The sequence below is a fragment of the Emydura macquarii genome, unplaced genomic scaffold (genome assembly GCF_026122565.2).
Source record: "Emydura macquarii macquarii isolate MOO-44397 ecotype Brisbane River unplaced genomic scaffold, CSIRO-AGI_Emac_v2 contig_2897, whole genome shotgun sequence".
Lineage (NCBI taxonomy): Eukaryota > Metazoa > Chordata > Testudines > Chelidae > Emydura > Emydura macquarii.
The window spans coordinates 25,994,625-26,021,097 of record NW_027133034.1 but is presented as its reverse complement, the minus strand read 5'-3'; the positions used below and the strand labels follow the sequence as shown (position 1 = coordinate 26,021,097).

Sequence of the window (26,473 nt, the reverse complement as noted above, 5' to 3'; positions counted from 1 at the left end):
TTGTGGCCACTGCCAAGGTGGGTAATATTATATAATATGGCAATACAGTGTGTGTTGAGAGCTCATGTGCAATGGGCTGTTTTGGCTCATTTCTGTTTACTGTTTTGTTTTCTGCTCATATTTCCTATTTTGAATCACCTCTGAGTTACTTGCAGGAGCTGAGTGTGTGACCTATTAGCTCATGGACCTGTCTGGGAGTGGCTTCCTGTTAAATTATTCATAAAGACTTGCCTATTAATCTGCTCTGATTGTGTGATGACTTAAACCTGTCTCGAGAGAAACTGAGAGGAGGGTCAGACAGGATAGTTATGTTCAGAAGCATAGCTGCATTCTATTTGAAAGACATCAGCAACCCCCGTGTTTGTGGGTGTCATGTGTTCCAGACACTGATGCTCTGGTTGGTCCTCTGAGGCCAAACATGCTGCTGTTGAGCATGGAGAACAAGAGTTGAATTTTCTCCCCGTTGAGGAAATTGTGCTGGCATCAGTTTGTGAAGGAATATACAGAGGACTTGCAATGTCTTTGTTTGTATCATTTTTCTTTCTCCCACTCTCTGCCCCTCCCGTCTCACCTATCAGGGTGCCTGAGGCAGATTGGCTCAGTTTCTTCTGCTGCAGTAGCAATCATCAGAGAAGCTGATGTAATTCCCTTTCCGAGTAAACTGCCTACTGAGGTGTTGTGCCTATCCTTTGTCAAAGAGGGCAGTAATTGGGGAATACTCCTGGATCTCTTATCTCCTCTAGCATTCTTGGGTGGCAACCATAAATTCCTTTTGCTGTCTGCATTTGACTAAGGGGTTGCAACTTTTATTCTTACTTATGACTTGCAATAATCTATTTAGTCAATTTCTCTCTCTTATCCAGGTTACCTGCCTCATTGATGTAGTTTGTGAATGCCTACTATGTGCTCTCTAAATTGGATTACTAAAATGCACTTTGTATAGGAATATGCATGAAGACTCCTAAGGAAGCTTTAGTTACAGCAGATTGCAGCTATTTACTTGCTTTGTAGTGCTACCTGTATGGAGTTTATTACATCTATTCTCCATAGATTACATGGGCTCTTATTTTATATCTATAAATCCCTTGGGTCCTGGCTATTCAGAGATTGCCTCTTTCGTTATGTATCATCCTGACAATATATGTCAGATGAGGAATTCCTACTAACAGAGTAGAGTTCTGAGGGATTGGTGGCAGTGCTGACAGTGCATTCTCAGAGGAGGGCCATTGGCTTTGGGACCAATAGAGGAAATGCATTCCACAGAGCTAGAGTCTGTTGATAATCAGGGAGTGATGGAAGGCGTATGTATTTACTCTGCCTTTTGTCTAAGTGATGAATGGGGGCTGGGGTGAGACAATAGGAGGACAGTTCATGTTATACTACAAGTTGATTTGGTTGATAGGTATTTTCTACATTCTCCCAGAATTTTGGTAATGAGTGCATTTTTAGAAAAGAAACAACCCTCAAGGGCCTAGTCATGTTAATTATAGCCTTAGCATTTTGTTAGGCCTTTAGGAAAATTACAATGCATCTCTTCTAATCTATAGTATAGTCAGTCAAAATATATAATTACACATACAACATAATTACCGTTGGAGAATATGGGTCTTTGTTGGACTTGTCTTCATACAGATACTACTTTCATCCCCCTACCATAAAATCTCTATGTACCTTTTAAATACCACATTTATGAGGGTATCGGAGCATCTTATAGCATTGTATTGGCATCAGAACATGTCCACCTTGAAAGTGGTGCTGAACAGGAATCATGACAGAATTTCATTTTATGATAGACGTTTCATTTGGCTGAAGTGAGTAACACTAACTCCCAGCCAGACATTCACTTAATTGTCAGAGACAAGGTGGGTGAGGTAGTATTTTTTATTGGACCAACGTCTGTTGGTGAGAGAGACACAGAGCTCTTCTTCAGGTCTGGAAAAGGTACGCCGGGTGTCACAGCTAAACATAAGGTGGAACAGATTGTTTAGCGTTAAGTAGGTAGCACATATTCTAAGGAACCATTCAAGGTAGAGTGGCCCGTTAACACCTCTTCAGTCATAGGATACTCTCTGACCAACAGAAGTTGGTCCAATAAAAGGTATTACTTCCCACACCTGGTCTCTCTAATATCCTGGGACAGCTACATTACAATTATACTGCTTCTCATCAGGCAGTCATTAAGCTGGAGATCACACTGAGTACAAGTTCAAACCTGGTAGGTTGGCGGATTGTGATCAACTACAAGTTCCTTTGGATTACAAAGGAACTGCAGGATTTAGGAGTCTCTACAAATTTGGTAGGGCATAAAATGGCAGGGTACAAATTGTCCCATGGAAGCTTGCAGAGGGTCATTTTTATTTAGGGTCACGATCGAGTTTGCTTTACATTCTTTTAAAGACATGTTGTCGGCCTGTCTTCTGGTTAAACATGCAGAAAAAAGTTGACACTAGAATTAAAATAATTTTGGGCTTTAGCAATCTACCATCATCCAAAAACTACCTATTAGGATATTTACCCTTGAATTTGGGCCTCTCTCCGGCATGGCATTCGTGGTTTCGGAGAGAAGTCACCACCACAAAGCGAATAGTTTTATAGATGAAAATAAATCATGGTACAGAGTAGAATAGTGTTCTGACTTCTTCGTCCTAGCCGCCAAAGGGTCACCTTCTCCACAGAGATCAACTACCTGAATTTAAAGAAATCTGAGCTCCGTTTTTAGGAACATTTGACTAAGGAACTCCAGTGCCCAGTCCAGACCTTCTTCCCCTTCCTGCACCACTTTCTTCACCTTCTTTTCCCCCTGCTTTCATACTTTTTTTCCTGCCTTGTTTGTGTTCTCCCCCCATTAGTTGCAAAGCATTCAATTATTTGATTTCAAGGTTTAGTATTAAGGTGGCTGCATATGCATGTTAATGGTATGCTGTACATTACAGATAGCAACTCTAAGTTTATAGTTTTCAGGGTTTTTTTTTTTTCCTATTGTGATTTTTCTATTGAAAGTAAAAAAATTAATAAAAAACAGACAGTAATTAAATCAAATGGATCACTGTTGACAAATGAGCTCTATCAACTCTCCACAATTAAAATCCTCCTCCTTTGATCCACCCGTCCCTTTAAGGAAAGTTTGGGAAAGTAGATACGCCTTGCCCGCTGCACTGCAAGGCAATGGATCAGGGTTCTGTTCATGCTGATGCCAGTTTTGTTTCATAATCCTAAAACCAGTCCTTACATACTCTTCTCTCTGCTATCTCTCTGATGCTGCCAGCTGCTCTAGTTGTTGCTGAGCAGTTGTAGTCAATATTGTCTGCGTTTGGAGACTGTACTAAGCCACTAAAGAATTTCAGGGGTTCTCCAGCTGCTAGGAAAGTCCCAAGAGGACTGGAGCAAGACCCCTCCTGGTGAACTTACCAGACCTTGGAGAGAAGGCTGACTGACACCATTTCACCCTTAGACAATTAGTATTTATTCATTTCTGTGTGTGCAGCAAAGCTTTAGGTACCATACAGCTTTAGTACCTTGTCCGTCAGCAGGGGTCTCACAGCAGGTGTTCGTTTTGGTACACCACACACATGACAAGAGATTCATAGCCAATAAGAAGTTTCACGCTTTTGTCAAAGTCCCTGACATCACAACTATCACATAATGAATAGGCCCTGATCCTCAGCTGCACTTGGGGGACACCTTGTGCAGCTCTATTGATGCAAAGCAGCCCTAAAGCTAGGATGCTGCAAAACCATTGTAGCAGCTCCTACAACACAGCCAGCTCGTTGGCTGGTGTAGGGTGCATAGCCAGAGCTTTCCATTGTCTTGGTGATTCCTAGCTGCCATAACACCCCCTGATGGCGGTTGGTATTGGCTGTATTTTAGAGCAACCTGAAAGCTGCTGTAATATAGGTGCACTTGACCTATCCCTGGCAAAGGCCTAGGATCAGGGAAGCACAAAAGCAGCTAATGAGGCCACCAGCACTACAGCTGGTGTAGAGCCAGAGGGTCCTCTGGGGTTCTGATGGGTTTAGAGTGCATGTACCACCTTCTCCCCAGGAGGGCAAACCTCCTTCTCAACAAGATGATGTAGCAAGGGAGCTGTATGAGGGCATGCATGTGGAGATTTCCTCCCCAATTTCAGCTCTCTTTGGTTTTAGCACAGGATAGGCTGCTGTGGCCTGATAGTGCAAAGCATTTATATAGCATTTTATATGTTCAAAGCATTGTACAGACATAACTAATTCTCATAACACTTTTGTCAGGAAAGTGTTCAAATATTATTCTCATTTTACAGAGAAGGAAATGGAGGCAGCAGGATAAATTGCTTCTCTGAGCTCCCACAGCAAGTCAGTAAGTGGCACAGCCAGGATTAGAATGCAGTATCTCCTAACTTCCCACCACTACTGGGCAGATATTGTGCCAAGGATCAAATCATATTGTCTTTTCTCCTCAACCAGGGACAAGTGGTTTTCATCAGAAATTCACTGTTATCAGTCGCACAGCATGAGTGTTTTCAGAGAATGAAACCCTGACTCAGAAATGGATATTAAAAAAAATATTAAAATACCCAAATGTCATGATTCTCCTTTCATTTGAAACAGAGAAGACTTTACTACAGGATTAATACTTCCTTCGCTCCCCATCAATTAAATCACCTAAATCGGACAATCAAACAATTGGATCATGTACAGGAAAAACAAACATCAGTGTAGATCCATTTTAATAATTCTGGGAAAATATGCCTAAGAACTGGGATACTGGAAAGGTTTTAAATTTAAATACCTCAAAACGATTTAACTTCTAAAATTTCACCCTTCCTTCTTTTCCAACATGAATGCATGATTCTTATCTCTATGGGAGACAAGGTGGGTAAGGTAATATCTTTTATTGAACTAACTTCTGTTAGTGAAAAAGACAAGCTTTTGAGCTACACAGAACTCTTCTTCAGGTACATCGTATCTGTAAGACATTCATACAGTCTCCAAAGTTCTCTATTCATCACTAAGTTTTTTCTTTAAAGAATTGAACCAAAAACAAGTTTAGTCAAAATAAATTAAGGAAGTGTGTTTTTATTTTAATTTTTAAAATGCACCTACCCATGTAGTGAAGATGCATCAATAGAAAATACATGCTATTTAACAATTGCAAACATGACAAGAGTAGAGCATTCACCTATTTAGAGCTGTTCATTTCTTAAAATGGCAGCATATATTTCATAGGGTGCAGAATGTATGTTTCTGGTTTCATAACACTGGAAGTATTTCTAATATATAAAGATTGTTTTTAATAGAACAGGCTTCCTTACACGATGTTATGCTGTGCCACTTCTGTCGGCTCTCAGTAGCAGAAACTATTAGTAGTGCACTATTTACTATTTGTTTCCAGTAGCAGCTAAAACATGTGGGGAGCTGTATAAACATAAAGGAAGACACAGTAACTCCCCAGTAGAGCTTACAATATAAAAAGAAGCCAGACAAACAGATAAAGATAGGGGAAAGTGGCATATCATACCAGTAAAGTGGTCAAGGTGATGATTGGCCACATCTTGATAATACTGCTGAAAACATTCAGGTGTTAAGTAATAACAAATAATGCCTTTGTGCGTAACTCTACCACCATCTTTTCTGCAGGTTCATTTCTTTTGGCATTTGTAAGAGCAACTAATATACTTTCTTCAATTTAATTATCTATTTAACTGTCTTAATGCATGTCTTTCATCATTCCCATAGCACTAGTGTATCTCATTTGTTCTTTCTTTCCTCCATATTGCTTGCTGTTGCCTATATTTAGACTCCTGGAAAATCTTCTCCACTTGTTTAGCAAAGCCAGGACTATCTTCTTCCAGTGCATTAATGGCTTGCAGGACACAAGGAGTCTTCTCCCTTGGAAGTGGATTATTCAGTGGCCTCAGTGGTATGACAGAGTTGTATTTATGCTGTTTGTTAAGAGCGTTCATCAGGGAGGTATAAGACTGGAACTCACACCAAGCCTCACTCAAGAAATGTTCTGTCAACAGAATAATAGTCCATGCTGACCTATTCACAACATCATTTAAGTTTTCTAAGAGATGTCTACCGCCAGGCATTTCAGCAAAGATTATTCCAGGTTTAATACAAAATTTATTTTGTAGCAGGTGCTGAAGTCGGCTCGCTTCATTGGTATCATTCTCAGCATGCAGAATCACAAACTTGTAAAACACATCATCAGGATCCTCATCGCTGCTGTGAATTTCTGGAACATTTGTAGAGATCTCTTCTATTTCAAGAGACAGGCCACATAATCCATGATTTTTCTTGAAATCTCTATGGCCTGCATTCCCATTGGTACCCTTTTCCTTGTTAGTTGGTGGAGGTGGAGGATCTCTTTTGGATGTAGTGTTGCCCATTATGATAAATGTACACATCAGATGAGGATGTGTTCATTTCATTCTAAAAAACAAAAAGTAAAAAGCTGTTGAATCCTACAACAATCTAAAAAAGGCATTCATAACAATCTAGAAATAGCATGAACTGTCCGAAGTGGGCTATTATACATCCTAATGAAAGAGCACAAAAATTCTGAAAAAGATCTGGAAGTGGACAATAAATTATATATGAGCAAGCAATGAAATATTTCATGAAAGAAAAAATAGCCTAAAATCAATCTACACAGCAGTATGGTGTCATGGAACAGGGAGTTAACTATTCAACTATATAGATCTCTGGTAAGATAATACCTGGAATACTGTGTTCACCTTAAGATGTTCACCAGGAATAAGTCAGCAAATTGGAATAAATTCATAGAAAAGCAAAAGCCCATGTATTATACAGTGTTAGATCTAAATTATGCCACAAGGCTTCCCCAACATAAGTGGCACACATGCACTGAATTCTGCAGCAAACCAAAAACCGTATGAGACAATGGTTAGTTGATTATGAAGCCATTTGATAACCTTCAATTTTATTAAAATTCCAAAAACATTCGACAAAATTCTATTTCTGTGGATTCATGCAACGCAAATGAATTTTTAGGTCTGATTCCCTTCCCACTGAAGGCAATGAAAAGTCTACGATTGACTTCAGTGAAAGTTGGATTAGACCCACATAGCCATACAATCAGATTATACATGTGGTCTTGGAGAAGAGCTATAAAAATGCTTAAAGAACTGGAAGAAGTGACCTATGAGGAAAGCTGCAAGTATGCGTAGATTGGTGAAACAATAATTAAGGGAGAAGTCCTAACACAATTTATAAACATATTATGATGAGTCCAAACAACAAGTGGAATTGTTTTTAGTGGGTAAAAAGGGTATGATGATCAGTGATGAAAAAAAATTAAAAGAACAATTTAGGCTGGATATCAGGAAAAAAAAACCCTTCTGGTTGTGATAAGTATTAAGTTGTAAAATAATCTCTTCAAGCAAGTGGTCATGGACTCTTTGCTAGACTCACATTATAACTAAATTAGTTAAAGCACTACAAATTGTTTGGGATCAATCCTGTATTGGCTAGCATTTTATAATTTAATTTCTCATCTCCAATTTATATGAAATGACACCGTGAAAGCAAAGATAAACTGGTAACCTTTTTCCACTTTTTAAAAAGATTAAGATATCATCAACAAGTGAATAAATAATAAAAAACCCATATTATGCAGAATATTTTTAGTTAGAGTGTTGCACAAAAGGCTAGCTGTTCATTTGGAACATGACAAGGAGTGTGATTCAATTTCTGAGTACTCCAATAAAGGGGCATCCATATTACTTTAGTGACACACATAAGTCGTGATGTTCTGCTAATGATAAAGTGACAGCTTTGACAGAGCCCTACTAGAATGACACTGAAAAGGATAAAAAAATCTGTACATACGCTGAAGAAAACAGATGGATTGATAGTAATTCCTCATGAAATGCTGACCTCGACTGACAGACCAAATCATTGTAGTGGGATTTTAAGGTCAGCTCTTTTCACATGTAGTTCTTTTTCTAAAGAGAACACTGCTAAATTTCTATTTTAGTACATCACCCCCAGAAGAGGATTTTGTGTTTCCCAGTAAAACCACTGATCCGTGACAGCAGCACACTTTCACTAAAATCTTCCTCTCTCATGTAACCAGAATTTGATCAGCTATTAAAAATGTCAGCCATAAACTATAGAACTATATCTGCTGATAATATAACAAAAATGAAAAGTAATGGGTACATGACAATTACTGAATTGTTTCAAAATACTTTTATTTACATGTAGATTAGTATCTAAAAACCCTTTTCTGGGATTTTAATAAAATGATATTCATCCACGGTGGTCTGCTGTTTGTTTGTCTATTGATGAGAATGCTTCCTTATTTATTTTGCTAAATTACCGCTCATATTGGCAAAAACCTCATAAATCTCACACATTTCTGCAATAATAAAACACTACCTTGCATTAAATAGATTAGCTATATTGCCATTTTATGTGTTTACTTTTTAGAAAGCCATACTGTGAAATGGATCATTTCACCTAGGACTATTACTATGGCTCCAATTCTGTAAATATTTACCCACGTGAATAGCCCCACTGACTTCAAATTAATGACAAACAACATTTATTAAAAATTGATAAAAGGATATTTATTCCTGTTTATTAACATACCCTAGAAACTTTAACCTAGCCTTTGTTGCCTTAACAATGTATTTGTCCTCCAGAGCACAAATACAGCTTTGTTAATGTTTTTAGTGCTGAGTGACGCATTTGTTTTGAAAAGGGATGCATGAAAACTGCAAATTTTGCAAACTGGTACAGTATAAGAACAAATGTTAGGCCAAAAAATGGGTTTATCAACCATGAACATATCTAAATGAAAAAGCAGTTTGCTCTTGCATTGCCTGTATCTGCTCTATTTATTTATTTATTTTTTTAAAGTGCCTATATTCTGATTTTCTTTTCTTGGCAATATTGGAACAGATTTTATTTTAGCTGGAACAGCACCACCTTGTGACACATATACATACAACACAACATCAGCATATACATCATCCTTTATATTAAATGTACTTCAAAATGTTTTACAGAATTAATACATGGCCAAAATGATCCATTGCATTTCAATGAGCAGAGGAGTCTGAGATCCAGCAGATCTCCTTCTAGGACACAGAGGGTTCTGTTCTCACACTGTTTTTACAATGGTATAATTCCACTGACCTGAGCGTAGTTACTCTTGATTTACATTGGTATGAGCAGATGATGTGAGGCCACAGCTCTAGGGTATTTTCTCCCTTCCTTGGACTAGAAGGAAGCATTCTGAGCTTTGAGAGCAAGAGTGGGAAGAGGTAAAGCTGAGCCTCAGCCAGCACTATCTGTTATGGACAGGATGATTTTGTCCAGATTCTCATAACATGAAGTGTCAGATCATTACTATTCACTCTTTGGGGAATACATATTTTTGTTGGCAGAGCCCTATAACGAGCATTTCATCAGAGACAGAATGTAATTATGTAATTTCTTCTTCTCCCAATTGATTTTTTTAAATAAAATTATAACTTTTGAAGTAAGCACAGAATGTCAATTTGGCCCCAATTTCTGTCATTTAACTTTTGCCAAAATAACATTTTATCTTTTTAACTACAGAATGGAGACGCATTTTGGGAAGGTTTACACAACACTGTCATATCTTTTTCAATAACAAACACCCAGACCCAATGGCTGCAATGTATGCTTCAGTTGTGATGGGTTGTTTGGTTTGGTTATTTTAGAGAGGGGGTTGGGGGGGGGGGGGGGGCGGAGGGGCTGCAGGGAAAGGAGCATAGAGGAAGGAAAAAATAATTCCTAAATTACTGGAACCCAAACATGACAGTGTTCAGATGAAGATGTAAAATACATCTCTTTGATAAAGTCTCCCCCCACCAATAATTCATGCCCTTAAAAGTAAATACATTAAATCTGCAAACAAAAATACAGGCTAAAGGAATTTGCAGAGAAACCTCTTTTACATTATGGACTTTTGCACTATTTATATTTTGTGCAGCACTTAAGCATAGGACACTGCTAGATGCTTCATAAAATCTTTAGGTGAACAGAAAAGATATACTAATGCCAACACCTTGAATTTTGCCTAGAAATAATTAGGAAACCAATGCAGTATTCAAAGGATTAGTGTAATGTTCTCCTTGCAACTGCTACCACCAAGAAGACAGGCACCCATAATCTGTACCAGTTGTAGCTTCTGAATGGTATTAAGTGGGAGCCCTAGATTGAAATTGGAGTACATCATCATTCTGTCACAAAGGCAAGGTTTACATAAAAAAATTTGCAACAGTCGCAAATTCTTTTCCAGATGTATATAAACATTGGCTTTTGGAACGCCAATCCTCCCAAAGAATGCAACAGCAAATGGGGATCTCAAAGCACTATATTGTGAACCTTTTAGACACAGATCTAATAAACAAACTCATAAATGGAGAAAGAAGCTACCCATTCCATAGCATCCAGCAGTCAATCTCAATAGCTCTTCCAGAAACCAAATATATATGTTGTACAGGAGGCGACAGAATGTAGCCCTGCAGAATCATGTATGAGTGAGTCCTAGAGGCAAACAATTATCCAACATATCTGAAAGGAAGGGATAGATTAACTCAAATGCAACCCTATGTATCAAAGAGCTTGTCTACACATACAGCAGTGCTGCTGTAGGACTTAGTGAAGACGCTACCTACACTGACAGGAGAGCAGCTCCCATCAGCAAAGGTACTTCACCTCCCCGAGAGGTGGCAGCTATGTCGATGCGAGAAGCCCCCCTGTCTACATAGCACTGTCTATACCAGAGGTTAGGTCAGTTTAACTGTGTCGCTCAGAGGTGAGCAAAATCCATACCTCCGAGTGACATAGTTATACCAGCATAAGTTTGTAGTGTAGACAAGGGCTCACAAAGGGACCACTTGTCAATCAACAAAACCTCATGGTCAGCAGGAAGAAAAAAAAAAAAAAAAAAGACTACTCTAGGCTCTAAAAGAATCAGCACTTCATGGTAATTATTATTTATATTTTTGGGGGTTTCTAATCAAGGATCAGGGCCTCACTGCACTAGGTTACTATGCAGACACAGTAGAAAAACAATTCCTGACTTAGATCATGTGACATGATGCAAGGGGTGGATAATAGGAACAGAGAAGAAGAAGGAGAAGTGAGTTAGGATGTAGCAACAGTAAAAACAGCTATTCATCATACAGTAAGCATAGGTCTTGACCTCTAACCATCACCAAAAGCAGATTAGTGTTATTATATGCATTTATAAAAGGTACACAGTACTGTAATATCTGCACATTTACAACATTAAATTAAAAATACAATATTGACCAAAATACCAGAAAACGTGTAATAAGCAACTTTCCCAATCATCAGTCAGACTACCACTACAGCTAGTTGGCTGTATCAACTTCCCAAGAGATAGTAATACTCATTAGCATAGAAAACCCTGACCTAAGGGTTTTGCAACACAATCTAAAAATGGTGAAATTCAGACTCTGATGATTCAGCATTGTGTGCAAATGTCAAAGCCAATATTCCTGGCACTAAGGACACTCCTCCCTAGAACCTCTAAATTTAACCCTACATACTGACATCCATTGTGACATTCTAGTATTTCTGCCAGTCATCTCTTCCATGATGGGACACAGTATGAGGTGATCACTGAAATAACTAGATTGTAGACCATTTAGAGCTTTACAGATAGCAATAATCAGCACCTTAAATTACACCTAAAAGCATACCGGCAAGCCAGCCCTAGAGAGAGATCCAGAGCCTGGAGCTCTAGTGTAATATGCTCTCCTTTGCTTGTCCTTCCTAAAAGATATGTTTTTTACTAGCATTGTGCGTCACACTGACTCCAGTAAGACACAGAAATGGTGTTTGTTTTACTGATGACTACTTTTACATCATCCACCACCAAGACTCTTGCAATCTCCATGCAACATCCCAGCCACTGGTAAGGATCAAAGAAATCTGAAGACTCCAAATAATATGCAAGTTTCTCCACAACAATTTTCAAAATAATCTTACCTCAAAAAAGAAAGATTTAAGATAATTCCTGGAGAGATCATCTGTGTTAATTGACGATTTCTTGAGCTTGGCTACCACTCATCTGAGAGAAGCTCATCCCTGCCTTCAGACCAATTCCTTCTGCTTTATGGGTCATGAAAGGCAAGTACCATACTCACAAGATGAAGATGAAGCTCCCCCAGCACCTCTAGACTCTACTAAGTGAGATCAGGTGAGATCCAACCAGACAATATTACTTCCAGACACGGAACGGTCACCATTAAAGGAACCAATGTTATCCAAATCTGATTAGGCCTTGTCTATAAAACAGAAAACTCCACACTGAGAAATACTTGACTTTGCTTCAGAGAACCATCCAGACTCTCAAACTCCTAGAACAATTCCACGGTTAAGGATTTCCTCAACATCTCCACATTTCATAATTCATTTTCAGATATCCAAACTGTCAATTTATTTGCTTCAGAAAACTCAGTTGCATACCATCCAGTACCATGAATTTACTGTAATCAAGTAATTCTTTTAAAACCACATTAGTTGCACATTAAAAGTTTCCTTAGAATAAGAATATCAAAATCTTAAGAGTTAAAATCTTAAAAGAGAAGTGACCTTCAACTTTGGGATACTAGAAACTGGGCTGAAGCGAGGTCTAAATTCTGTTATGTGGCGAATGTACTATGATTTGTGTCATTCAGCACTATAACATGGTATCTAAATCTATGACACTGCATAGGGAAGCATGGCTCCTCAGTGACCCACCCTGTTAGTAAGAATTAGAAGCCTGTGTAAGCTAATCCGATTAACGCCATTAGAATATAGAAATAGGAGCGATCCTCTTGTCACAGAGAGCTGGGGTAGAGACAAGGAGGTCCTTCAGGAAACTTTAGGAACAGGCAGGCTCGAGGAGAAAACTGAAGTTAAGGTTTATGTTATCTGAGCTACAATAAAACCAAACCTGAGAAAAATGGGTAAGTGTAACCTCATACTGTACATACAATGTTTCTCTGGAGCAGGGAGGGTACATCACCTACTTCCATAACAAAATTATTTTTATTTAAAATATCTTCATGTCATCTTTCAGAGAATATACTTTTCTCTCTCCCAGTTTTCTTGTTTATTATATTATTTGGTCAAATACATTACTACTAGTTTCAGATATGCTTTTTGTGACTTTGATTACTTTCTATAAGCTGACCAGTGTTTCTTTTCTGTAGGTGATTAGCCACAATTCATCTCATTACCACTGACTACACAGTTTTATTTATTTGTGGTAATTCAGCATTGTTTTTTTTAAACCTGACTTACTTTGGAATTTTCAGAACTAACTTAAATTTGGCCTCCACGTCCCATTTCAGCTATTTATTACTGGCATTTTACAGAAAATCACAAAGGAAGAGACAATAGTAGTTGCTGAGGATTCTAGTGTCTGACATTCAATCTAGACTTGGTGTGTTCTTTCAATACACTGTAGACTTCTCCTTCACCATTATCATTCAGGTATGAAATAAAAGCAGCTAAAATGAGAAAAGAATAATAGAAGTGCAGGCACAGAGAAAGCACTTTATTAATAAAGTTATAACATTTTTATTATTATGCCTTCACTGCTGTGGTCTACATAGAAGCAACAATGAAAAAGAACAGCAGCAATTTGCACAATTGCATTCATGTTGCGGGTCCTCAGGCATCAACATCTCAGCCACTACTCATCTATTTTAGTGCTGGACAAGACTCTCAAGAGAACAATTGCTGAGCCCCCATATTCCCAGAGCTGCCTTTCAACTACCAGTTTATCTAATACATCTTTATATGTTGCAGGGAAGGAGTTTATTTGAATCATTTGAAATGGTAAAGTCCTTAAAGGGATGTGAATCATCCGCGTTTGCCTCTGAATGAAAATCAGTTTAAAATATATTGGGGCATTGTTTTATTTCCATTGACAGCGGAGTCCTGAATATTCCACAGCCCAGTTTGCAAATGGAGTTAAGAAAATGTCAGTTTTGAGCCTGCCTCAACAGTGCTAAAACTGCACTTTCACACTAAAATCTTCAAGTTCAAGATAACTACTTTTAAAGCAACCGAGATTGAAAATGATGGGAAAACTTAGTTGGTGGTGCAGATGTAACACTTGAATTAGCATGGACTTCTACTGAGTGACATAATGGAAAATGCATTGAGACATACTGACTGTGATGTGGGCTGCAACCAGAACCAACACCAAACTCACAATAAGACAGGATTTTGCAAAGTTTAGGTTCCAAGGCTCACTAGGCATTAGGTTTATTAATATAGGCAACATGCAGCAATCACTTCAGTGTAAAGAGGAATTTTTCTTTGTTATCTGAAATTATTTTAACATGCTTATTGTGGTATTTAAGCCCTGAACATAAAGTGTTTTGTGCTTACCCTCATTTTCTTTTCAGTAAGTGGTTAGCCACAATTCATCTCATTACCACTTTCTACAGTTTTATTTATTTGTGGTAATTATTTGGAAGTGAAAAAAAAGCAAGTTAAATATACATAACATATCTAGGCTCAGAAGGATGTGTGTATCTTCTGAATTTCAACAGGTGATATCAAATTATTAAACACTAAATATTGTTAATTATTTTAATAGATTAAAGGAATCATTCCACTTTCACCACAGCTCACACACACTGGGTTAAATGTGCGGAATAACCCCCTTTCAGGGTTTCCATTAATCTCAGTAAAAATGAACTATAGCTAGGCTTGACAGAATTAATTTTTTTTCTTCATAATTTTGATGTTTATTTTTAAGTATTTTAAAATTTTTATTTAATTAACTTTTCACAGTTGCAGAAAATTATGAGGATCAAATATTTATTTAATGACAGTACACAGTGAGATTAAAAAAGTTAAAGCTTTATAAACTGTTATAACATGAACTGTCAGCATCATGTCAAAATATACAAAATAAATCCTACCCATTTTTACTTCATACTGTTTGAATTCATTCACTAATTCATTTGTAACAACCCTAATTCAAGTCTAAATCACTTGATTTTTTACTCTAAAGTTCTTCTGCAGTATTTTCCTTACTTTGCCTATCTGTAAATTTCAATTATCAATGGAAATGTGTTTTCATCCATTTGCGACTGTATGGTGACATCCATGTTTATCGACATTTACCGATAAAAATCTAATCTTTCCAAGCCTCACTCCCTCCTGAGACAGCTGCTTCTAGGCATTTCTCCCCTAGAATTCCTCTCTCACCCCCACGTCTCTACTTTCCCAGAAGAGAGGTCTGTATGCTGTAAAACTGAAGCTAAGGAAACTATGCCCTAGTTTCTAGCTTGATTCTCCAGAATGGTACTGCCTCTGTTTTTAAGTACCTGACATTTCTCAGAGTAAATTTAAAAAAAAATTTTTTTTTAAATCACCACACTTTGATCTGAAAATTTGTACCTACTATTGTTACAAGTAACATCAAAAACAGCTATAACTGACAGATTTGGGAGAGAAAAAAAAATCCGTTTAATTACAAAAGTCTGTCAAATGCTCAAAGTAAACCCTGGGTCCCAATGTTTTTCCTGTCTAATTAATTTCCCTCTTTTGTTTCTGTGACTCTTTCACACAGCAAAAAAGGAGAGAGGGGAAAAAATCTAAATACGAAAATTTAATTGTAAACCCTCCAAAACTGACAAGGGGCTCAGTGATGTGTGTATTGCTTGAAACTACTTTTAACTCGTTTTTGGAATGGACTAGATTTCAAGTTGACAGGGTCCCTTTAAGTTTTAAAACCAGCATTAAATAAAAAGTAATACATTCCTATTTATTCAAAAGTTAATGACTGTGGAAGTGACGCTTCAATCCTGTCTTTAAACAATATTTTATATTACTGTCCTAAAATGTAACCACGATATGCAGAACACAAGCAGACACTTGCTCAGCCATACCAGCAAGCTGCCATACATTTAAATTTGCAGTCTTTTTTAGCTTTGACCTATGCTCCTTTACACCCAATACACCCGGACTCTTGTTTGATCTGTAGTGTTAATAAATGTTTTAAGTAATACTTGTCGGTCTAGCTTCACTCAGGCTAATATAGGAAGGTGCGTTTAATGTACACTTTGTCCTCCTCATGGAGAATTCACCGAGAGGGACAGGCAGGCAGGGGTGTTGCCATCTGCCATCCCCGATGTAGAGCTGGAGCAAACGCCTATAAATCACCGTCCCCTGGAGAGCTGTGAAGCGCTGTTTTTCCATCAGTGCACCCCTTAGCCAGCCCAGCTATTCGCCTCTACTCTTCTCTCCGCCGCCGCAGTCTCCTTCCAGTAAGATAACAGCCCCAGCCCTGGATTATAGCGGCAGAAATCGGCAGAGAGCCTGGGACCAGACCAGACCACTCTGTGCCAGGGTCCCTCCCCCGCCCGCAGATCGATCTGTTTCTGGGCGAAGCGATAGAGAAAGCGCGTGGAAGCCTCTTGCGCGTGGCCTCCAAAGCTGGGGGTGGGGTGGGGTGGGGGGTGTCACTGCTGGGGCTGGCCGGGGAGAGGAGAAGGCGGCGGCGGCGGCCGGGCTGCGACCTCTGGTGCTGGGGTGCGGCGGCTCTAGGGCCCGGCTCCGCGTCTGAGCCGAGAGGGGCGGCCGGCCGGTCCCGGGCTGGCGCAGGCAGGGAGCCGCAGCGCCCATCGGTCCAGGAGCGGTGCCGGGGGGAGAGGCATGGAGGGAGCCGCCCGCGGGGCCGCCCGCACGAGCAGGGTCTGGCCGGGGCGCGCCCGCTGCCGGAGGCTGTAGCGCGGGGGGGGAAGCAGCAGGGCCCAGGCTCTCGGCGGCTCTGCCCCGGGGAAGGGAAGCGCCGCAGGCGGAGGCTGGAGCCGCCCCGCTGGGCTGGGGTCACTCACCGGGCCGGCGCCGGGTCGAGGTGCCCGCCGGGGCCGCTCGCTCGTCTTTGCCGCAGGCGGAAGTGGTAGCGCGGCTGGCCGGGGTGGGGCCTGGGGCCGGGGTGGGGGAACAGCCGCGGGGCGATGGGGCAGGGCCCCGCCCCGTCACGCCGAGCACGCCCGGCCCCGATCCGGCGCAGCGGACGGTCGGAAACGCAGCCCTGTTCAGTGCAACCAGCGCCCCGGGCGGTGCTTGACAAGCAGGGCAAGGGCAAGGGCAAGGGCAAGGGCTCTCTGCTCTCCCAGCCGCAGGGCGGGATAAGCCGAGGGCCGGCGCTGCAGGGAAGGGAGGAGACCCGGGAAGACACTTCCCCGCTCCCGTTTTCGATAAACCTTGTGCCACAGGCGGGAGAAGAAAAGGCGTCTTCGGTTTTGGAGTAACTGAGGCGCAGCAGGTAGGAATCCCTAGGAAAGATCTCGCTCATCCCTGCCCGGGCTCCTTCTTTGTTTTTGTTTTCTTCTAAACCCAGCACAAAGCTGATCCGATGAAGTGAGCAGAACAGTTACTTATCTGCCCTTCAGGAAAGCTTTGGATACTTACCACCACCCAAAACACTACAAAATTAGGTCGACTTAAGTTAGGTTCACCTACAGCCACTCAAGCAATTAAAGTGGCTGTTGGTGTCCACACTGCCCTCCTTCACCCTGTAGTGCGGGTTCTCATCAGAAGCGCTTGCACCTGAAGTGGGGCACTGACAGTCATGGAGGTCTCACAGCTGGAACTCCACCCCCACCGCACAACAGTGGGAACCAGAGCCCAAATGTGAAATAATAGCAGCCATGAAACTGACAAGCATGTCAATTTCACGGTTGGTAGACACCTTGCTGTGAAACTGAGCTGGTGACTGACTCACAGCTCAGGCTGTCAGTTCCAGGTAAGAGGGGGCCTCTAGCTATGAGCCCAACTCCCAGTAGGGCAGGGAGGCCCTAGTTGTGAGCCCCTGCTGGGCATGGGGGAGGTGGGGGGGGGGGGGGCGAGGGGCTGCAGCTGTCAGCCCCATCCAGGCTGACAGTCAACTGGTGATGTAAGTGACACAGTGTCTGCATGGACACTGCTTTGCCCTAAACTACATCTACCCAAGTGCTACACCTCTCACAGAAGTGGAGTTATTAAGTCCATATAGTGGGTGACTTAGGCTACCTCTTCACTGAGGGTGGCAAATTCGCTGCCATAAGATCAATTTATCTGAAACTGACATATTAAGACCACCTTCTCAAGTAGCACAGCGATGCGTGGAGGGGAACAGGGTTCCTGTCGGCGCAGTGCAGTGAAGATGGCGCACAGAACAGAAGCAGAGAAGTCGACAGGCATTACGCAAGTTTTTTGCGTAGCTTGCGTAACTCTGGTCGACTGCCGCCGAATTTCAGAGGTAAGTGTAGACAAGCCCTTAGGCTATGCCTACACTGAGGGCGGCAAAGTCACCGCCTTCAGATTGACTTATCTGGATCGACTAAGCCGTCAGTGAAGACCCACTCAGTCGATCCAGAAGTCGATGTTATTAATCCACCCCTGCAAGTGGTGCAGCGCACAAGGTTCCCATCGGCGCAGTGCAGTGCAGGCAGCGCACAGAAGAGAAGCTCAGAAGTTGATGGGAGTTACGCAAGTTCTTTGCGTACTTTGTGTAACTCCTGTCGACTGCCGCCATATCACAAAGGTAAGTGTAGACCAAGCCTTACATTGGTCGGAGCAACATTGTAGGGTAGACACTGACAGAGTTAGGTTGAGATACAAATCAGTAGGGATGAATGACCTGAGTATATTTTACCGAACGCTGAAAAAAAAACCCAACCAGCTTTAAATAGAAATTGCAATGAGACCATAACTAGGGGCAATTCCTGCCGCTCTGTGATAAAGCCGTGGCTTGGAGCCCAATTGTGTTTCCACTGAAGCCAAGTTTTGCCATGGACTTCAACAAGATAACCAAAAGACTCTCTTTTGGTTCAGGGATAGGTAATGAAAATGATTAGAAGCATGGGAAAAACTTCCACATGGCGAGATTGAAAAGTCTGAGATTAATAAAACCACAAACTAGTGAATGGTATAGAGAAAATAGACAGGGCACTGTTATTTACCTTCTCTTAAAAAAAAATGATATTCAATCAAAGACAACCAATCTAAAACTGATACAACGAAAGATATGTTTTTATGTGACAGCCTTCAGAACTCATTGTTACAAGCGTCACAACAGCTAAGGAAGAGCATAGTAGAATTCAGAGGTGGATCAAACATACATATGTATAAGAACATCCATTGTTAACATTAAAGATTTTAAAAAACTCAGAATGTGGAAAAGCTAAAAACCTGAAGAAGAGCTTCATGTAGGTTGGAAGCTTGTCGTTTTCACCAACCGAAGTTGGTCCAATAAAAGATATTGCCTCACCCACCTTTGTGTCTTCATCCTTCAAGGCATAAGCCAGCTGTTGGAGGCATTCAGAAGCTTTCTTCATAATGGCATATTATTGCATAAATTCCCATTTCAGGGATTCTTTCACTTTCCTCTGAGGCATCCCTTACTGGCCAGTGTAAGCAAATGAGAGCACTGGACTAAATGAACTCTTGGCTGAGTTGGAATGGCAGTTGTTATGGAGTAGGATCCAAAAAGGTATTTAGACATTAAGTTCCATTTTTAGGCACCACTGTGATAAAACTCCTGCTTGGCTGCTGCGTAACCCTGGGAGCTCCTAATGTCACTCAGCACCAATGTTTTTGCCTCTGGCATGCACTCTACAGCCTCATTTGAGGTGGCTGGGCACCTGTCTCTTACCTGAGCATGCACACTACTGCCTCCCGTGCGGTGTCCAGCATCTCCAGCTAAGCTTCAGAGCGATTCACAAACTGGGAAACAGAGGCATTCAGCCACTTAAGTTGCATGTGGTGGGGCCCAATCCGGTAGGCCACCTCTGAACATACTACCAGAGTGAACCTCTCAGGCAAGTTTCACACACAGCCAGGAGTGGGGGGAGGAGGAAGCCCTCCCTTATGTAAGCTGGGGAATGGTCCTGCTATTGTGGGGAACTTTCCTGGCTCATACACTACCCCTAGGGAATTGGCTAGCAAAAGGATCTGAGTCCTTACTTCCACTCTCTTTACCCAGAGGCCTGCCTGACCTCGAGGGCTCCTCTTCCACTCTCCTGTGTAGCGGGGTCCTTGTAACCCTAAGGCAGAGCCCAGGATTCCTGCGGGGCTTGACCCCAAATCTTGTCATGGTCCCTTAAGGCAGGGACTACTCTCTCTGCACGGAACGCTTCCCTCACCCACGAACCATTGCATACAGTTGAAAGCAAATACAATTTATTAAACAGCAATAAATAACAAAAATAAAGAAACCACCTTCTTGGTTCCCTCATTGGCCTGTCCGCCCTGTCAATCAGGCTGACCAGAAGCATTGGCCTCTCCCCACTGGCCCTGGGGGGGCCTGTCCATTTCAGGGTCCTGCTTCCTCAAGAGATGCCAAGCAAAAAGACCCACTAAATTTCAGTAAGGGCTAACAGTCCCCTTACATTTCCCCCCTGCTAAAATTTTGCCACACCCAGGAAGTTTACATTTACTCACCTTAGGAGGAGGGTGGACTTGAATCAGGGGTCTTCCACATCCTGTGGAGCACCCTAGCCCCTGGGCTCCAAGTTATAAGGGAATTGCTCCACCTTGTCCCCACTCTCCTCAGCCATTTTGTTTTGGGCCTCATCCATGATTTGGGTGGCCAAATTTCTATGGTCTTCCAGTTGATAGCTCTCTAGCAGACCTAGGCACCTATCTCAGAGAGGGACAGGGCTTAGGACAGCTGTATCCTCGGCACCTCTCATTGGCTACTTTAGGCAGCTCTCCTCCTAGCATGTTGGCTTTGTGTATTGCATTCTAGGGTGCCTGTGTCTCCCCCTTCATTGTATAGGAACCCCTGCCTAACCCAAGCTTTGTTGTAGTGTTACTCCTGTGATTTTTTTGGATGTGTAAAAGTTAGGCACTCTGATGCTTGATATTGCAAAACTTAAGTCCCTTCATGGATCCCCTCCATGGTTACTGCCATCCTACTTACTAACACTAAGGATACAAGACCAAATACACAGTGGGGGGAAAAGATAAGAGAAAATTAACTCACTATTCTGTAGGGAAATGGAAAGCCATGCCCCTCTAGACTGACTGAACTGCATCATAGAAAACAACAAGAGAGCTAGCAAACGGGAATTTTGCAAGAGAGTTCTCCGGGTGAAGGAGGAGTGACTACACAATCCTGGGGGTGTTTGTCATCTTAGTTTGATTATTGTTGTGTGCTTGCTTGCTTGAAGATCATAGTGTGGTCTGTTTGAAGTGTGTTGCCTGCTAGGCAAGGCTGAGAACTTCCTAATGCTGCTCTAGCCTGCAATCTTTTGATCCCTCATCCCTTCAGACTCCCTTGAGAAGAGGGTAATCAGTGTGATGGTAATATATAGGAAGAGTGGCACTGTTTGTGAAAGAAAGCATAGAAACAAATATAGAAATCTTAATCAAACTGTATCACGGTATCTCTATGGATAGAAATTCCATGCTTGAATAATTACAGTACAGAAGTAGGAACATACACCTGACCACCTGCCCAGGATGGTGACGATGACTGTGAAATGCTCAGGGAGATTAGAGAGGCTATTAAAATAGAAAACCCAATGGGGATTTCAACTATCCCCATATTGACTGGGAACAAGTCACCTCAGGAGGGGATGCAGAGATAACATTTCTAGACACCATGAATGACTGCTTCTTGGAGCAGCTGTTGGGATTCCCTCTGAGACCTTCTCCACTCAGTTTATCCAGAACACCTTGGACAGTTCTGGGAGAACACATCATCCAGTTCTCTGGGATCCAAAAAAAACCTCTCAGTTCAACTCCATATTTAGTCACTCAGGTTCCTTTATTTGGCATACAGTAAAGCTATGCTGAGTTGAGCAGGCTCAAGCATAAGGAGTGGGTAAGGGATGTACCAGACACCCAAAGTTACACAGCAAACCTCTTCCTTTATATATATTTAAATATTACATTGCATTTACTACACATTGCACCACACATTTTTGGACCACCATGGTTACTTTGCAGGAACCAATCCCTGGGCAGCATGCTCTCACCATGCTCAGCTTACTTTTTACCTCTTATCTACATTGCTAATTTATTTTGTCTGTCCATTGTGTGAAATGGTGAACTGGGTGTTCTCCCTTTTGTCTTAGCTAGCTTAGACATTGTCTTTTTAGCCTACTGACCTATTTACTTATCTTATTTAGCACAAATACTCTGTTTTCAGCCTAATCATCTTTTACCTCCCTAATTCTGTTCTCCAAGAAATGAGGCCTCCCTCCAGGTGTTAATTAGCTACAACAGCTAGCCCTGAACCCACATGGGAAGAGGCAATTCTTGATTTAGTCTGAAGTAGAGCACGGGAACTGGTTCAAGGGGTGAATATAGCTGAACTACTTGGTCACAGCAACCATAATGTAATTAAATATAACATCCTTGGAGAGGGAAAAATACCAAAGAAACCCACCACAGTAGCATTTAATTTCAAAAAGGGGAACTATACAAAAATGTGAAAGCTAGTGAAACGGAAATTAAAAGGAAAATTCACAGAATGAAATGGCTGCATGGAAACTTTTTAAAAACACCATAATGGAGGCTCAAACTATATGTATAAATAAATTTTTTTACAAGACTGTAACAGGACCAAAAAATACCACAGTGGCTAAATGACAGAATAAAAGAAGCTGTTGGAGACAAAAAAGCATCTGTTAAAAATTGGAAGTCAAAGCTTGCTGAGGAAAATAGAAAGAAAAACTCTGGCAAATCAAGTGTAAAAGTATAGGCAGGCCAAAAAAAGAATTTGAAGAGCCACTAGCAAAAGACACAAAAACTAATAGCAATCTTTTTTTTAAAGTATATCAGGATCAGAAAGCCTGTCAAACAATCAGTGGGGCCTCACTGAACGATCAAGGCGCTAAAAGAGCACTCAAGGAAGACAAGACCACTGGGGAGAAGCTAAAAATGAATTATTTGCATTGGTCTTCACTGCAGATGGGTGAGGGAGATTGTCACACCTGAGCCATTCTTTTTAGGGGACAAATCTGAGGAACTGTCCCAGACCGAGGTGTGACTGGATGAGGTTTGGAACAAACTGATGACTTATTACTGTTTAATTTATCAGGACTAGATGGTATCCACCCAAGAATTTTGAAGGAACTCAGATGTGAAATTGCAAAACTACTAGCCCTGATATGTAACCTATCCCTTAAATCTGCTTCTGTACCAGATGACTGGGAGATAGCCAATGAGATGTCCATTTTTTTAAAAAGCTCCAAAGTTGCTCCAGCAATTACAGGCCAGTAACCTTAGCTTCAGTACCAGACAAATTTGTTGAAACTGCAGTAAAGAACAGAATTATCAGACACAGATTAATATGATTTGTTGGGGAAGAGTCAATACAGATTTGTAAAGGGAAATCATGCCTTCCTGATCTATTAGAATTCAGTGAGTGGGTCAACAACTATTTGGACAAGGTTGATCTAGCTGATACAATGTGCTTGGACTTTCAGAAAGCCCTTGACAAGATCCCTCACCGAAGGCTCTGAAGCAGTAAGCAGTTGTGCGATAAGGAGGAAGGTCTTCTCATGGATCAGTAACTGGTTAAAAGACAGGAAACAAAGGGTAGGAATAAATGGTCAGTTTTCAGAATGGAGAGAGATAAATAGAAATGTCCCCCAGGGATCTGTACTGGGATCAGTGCTTTTCAACATCTTCATAAACGATCTTGAAAAAGGGGTAAACAGTGAGGTGGCAAAGCTTCCAGATGATACAAAATTACTCAAGATGATGAAGTCCAAAGCAGACTGCAAAGGATTATAAAGGAATCCCACAAAACTGAGTGAATGGGCAACAAAATGGCAAATGAAATTTAGTGTTGATAAATGCAAAGTAATGCACATTGGAAAACATAATCCCAACTATACATACATAATGGCGGGATCTAAATGAGCTGAAACCACTCAAGGACGATTGTGGGAGTATTTGTGGATAGTTCTCTGAAAACAGCTTTTTTTACTTCTGCTGCATGTTGTGCAGATAACAGAATGGTAGAAACCATTAGGAAAGGGATAGATAACAAAACAGAAAAATATCATGCCAGTATATACATCCATGGTGTGCTCACACCTTGAATATTGCATGCAGTTCTGGTCACCCCAACTCAAAAAAAATATACTAGAACTGGAAATAGTATGGAGAAGGGCAACAACGGAACAGCTTCCATGTGAGGAGAGATTAAAAAGACTGGGACTGTTATACTTGGAAGAGAGACAATTAAAGGGGGATGTATCAGAGATCTATAAAATCATGAATGGTATAGAGAAAGGGAATAAGAAAGTGTTACTTACCCCTTCTCATAACACACGAACCAGGGGTCACCCATGAAATTAATAGACAGCAGGTTTTAAAACAAACAGAAGAAAGTACTTCGTCCCACAACCCAGTCAGTCCATGGAACTCATTACCAGGGTATGTTGTGGAGGCCAAGAGGTATAATAACTGGTTTCGAAAAAAGAATTAGACAAGTTCATGGAGGATAGATCCATCAATGGCTATTGGCCAAGATGGTCAGGGATGCAATCGCATGCTCTGAGTGTGCCTAAACCTCTGACTGTCAGATGCTAGGACTAGATGATGGGATGGATCATTTGACAAATTGTCCTATTCTGCTCACTCCCTCTGAAGCATCTGGCACCAGCCACTATTGAAAGACAGGATAGATGAACCACTGGTCTGATCCAGTATAGCTATTCTTATGTTCAGGTTACACTGTGAAGAATACTATAAGACAGAAAAGGAAGGTTACTCTTGGAAGTAAGAGAGAAGTAAAGTGCCATGATGACCCAAAAAACAGTCTCCAGTACCTTTAATAAAAGCAAGATTATAGACATTCCCAACTATTAAAAGTTACATTTCAAAAGTTATTAGTAAGAAGTTTATGTAGTGCTTTTTACTACATCTTAAAATGGCCAATGCCATTTTATTATTTATTCTCCTGTAAGGAGAAATGAGTTTAAGTATCATCTCCAGCTTTTAGATAAGAGGGGTTGTTTTTTTTTGAGCGATAAGGATACTTATCTCTGAGAAAGAGAAAAGTGAATTACAAAGAATTGATTTGGGAGCAGAGGAGGGAAAACTGAGAGGCTGAAAAGACCTTTTTTGATAAATTAAAGTGAGTTCTCAAAAATCTGATTTCTTCAGAATACTGGGAGTTATTTGAAATGAAAATAAGCTGATTCCTGCCCCTTTTTCTTTGATTTCTCATGATGCCTGGAATAAGGTGGCATGTAATCCCAAAATTATGACCTTTGGTCCTAGAGCGCAGGCATTTTACACAACAGAAATTCTATACTGAAGAAAATGTGAGCAACCATATGTGAATCAGCCCCTCCAGCTGGTGAAAGTGAGTCAAGAAAAAAATAGGATGCCCTTCTCCAGATGAAACATCTTCAGAAAAGGAATTCAGCAGATTTCCCCCATGCTGCTGAGAGTACCCCAGCCTGGCTGGAACTAGCAGCTAGGGGCCCCCGGCTGGGGTGTTCCCAGCTCATAGGGGAAATCGGAAGCCTCTTCCAGCTGCAGGAACCTTCAGGGCTGCTGCCCAATCCCAAAGTTTCCTGCAGCAGGGAGAAATACCAGAGGTGGGTCCAATCTCTGTGCTTCTGGGAGCATCCCAGCCCAGCCAGGACTAGCAGATAGGGGCTCCCAGGTGAGGTGCTTCCCAGCAGCACAGGGAATCAGATTTCATGGGGAAGGACCAATTTCATAGTCTGTGACATGTTTTTCATGGCCATGAAATTGGTAGGGCCTTAAACATCAGGTTAAGTTTAATGTCTCAGTCCTTCAATAACCTCAACCGATGGGGACCAATGGGGTAGGTCACCCTACCATCAACCTCTCGTTAGATCAGCGGTTCTCAACCGGTGGTATGCATACCACCAGTGGTACTTCGAAGAAGGCTGGGTGGTACGCGAGACGTACCGCGCCGCTGAAAATCCTCCCCCCGCTGCCACGAAACCCCACCGCCACTGAAAGTCCTCCCCACCCACCCCCGCGAAACCCTGCTGCCAAAAAGGGGCAAACGGCAACAGGGTTTCGGCGGAGGGCATTGTTCCCCCCATGTAATCCTGCCGCCGCTGCGAAACCCCACCGCCGCTGAAAGTCCCCCCCATTTTTTTCCCCGAGTGGTACTTGACCTGACTGTACCTGACCTGAGTGGTACTTGGGGGGGAAAAAAAAGGTTGAGAACCGCTGCGTTAGATGATTCCATTGGTCCTATATCTCAAGGGCAACAGTCATGTATACAGGAAACAACTTTCTTAGCTTGAGTCTGCAGAATTCAGTCCATGAACAAAAAATGACCACAAACCACCTCTTTAATCTTGCTTTTCTCTAAAAGCATTTCAACTAATTACTTGCTGGACGAAAATATGTAACAAACTCCTAAAGGGATATGGTTGTGATGAGCGCAGTATAAAAACCAATAAAGGATACTATATAGATGGGGAAGAGGAAGAAATGGAAAGTCAATTTATTTA

General features: G+C 41.4%; 1 protein-coding gene across 1 annotated transcript; it reads right to left on the bottom strand.

The window, feature by feature from the left end:
* Window positions 1-5,034: 5,034 nt before the first annotated feature.
* On the bottom strand, window positions 5,035-16,976 carry TICAM2 (TIR domain containing adaptor molecule 2). Its single transcript, XM_067569126.1, has 2 exons — window positions 16,859-16,976; window positions 5,035-6,413 (listed from the first exon to the last, which is right to left on the bottom strand). The coding sequence occupies exon 2, from the start codon at window positions 6,386-6,388 to the stop codon at window positions 5,717-5,719; it is 672 nt and encodes a 223-aa protein (XP_067425227.1). The 5' UTR covers window positions 6,389-6,413; window positions 16,859-16,976; the 3' UTR covers window positions 5,035-5,716.
* Window positions 16,977-26,473: the final 9,497 nt, after the last annotated feature.

What these genes read in the sequence shown, in the direction of transcription:
- TICAM2 (XM_067569126.1), bottom strand. Translation starts at nt 6,388, where the DNA reads ATGTGTACATTTATCATAATGGGCAACACTACATCCAAAAGAGATCCT.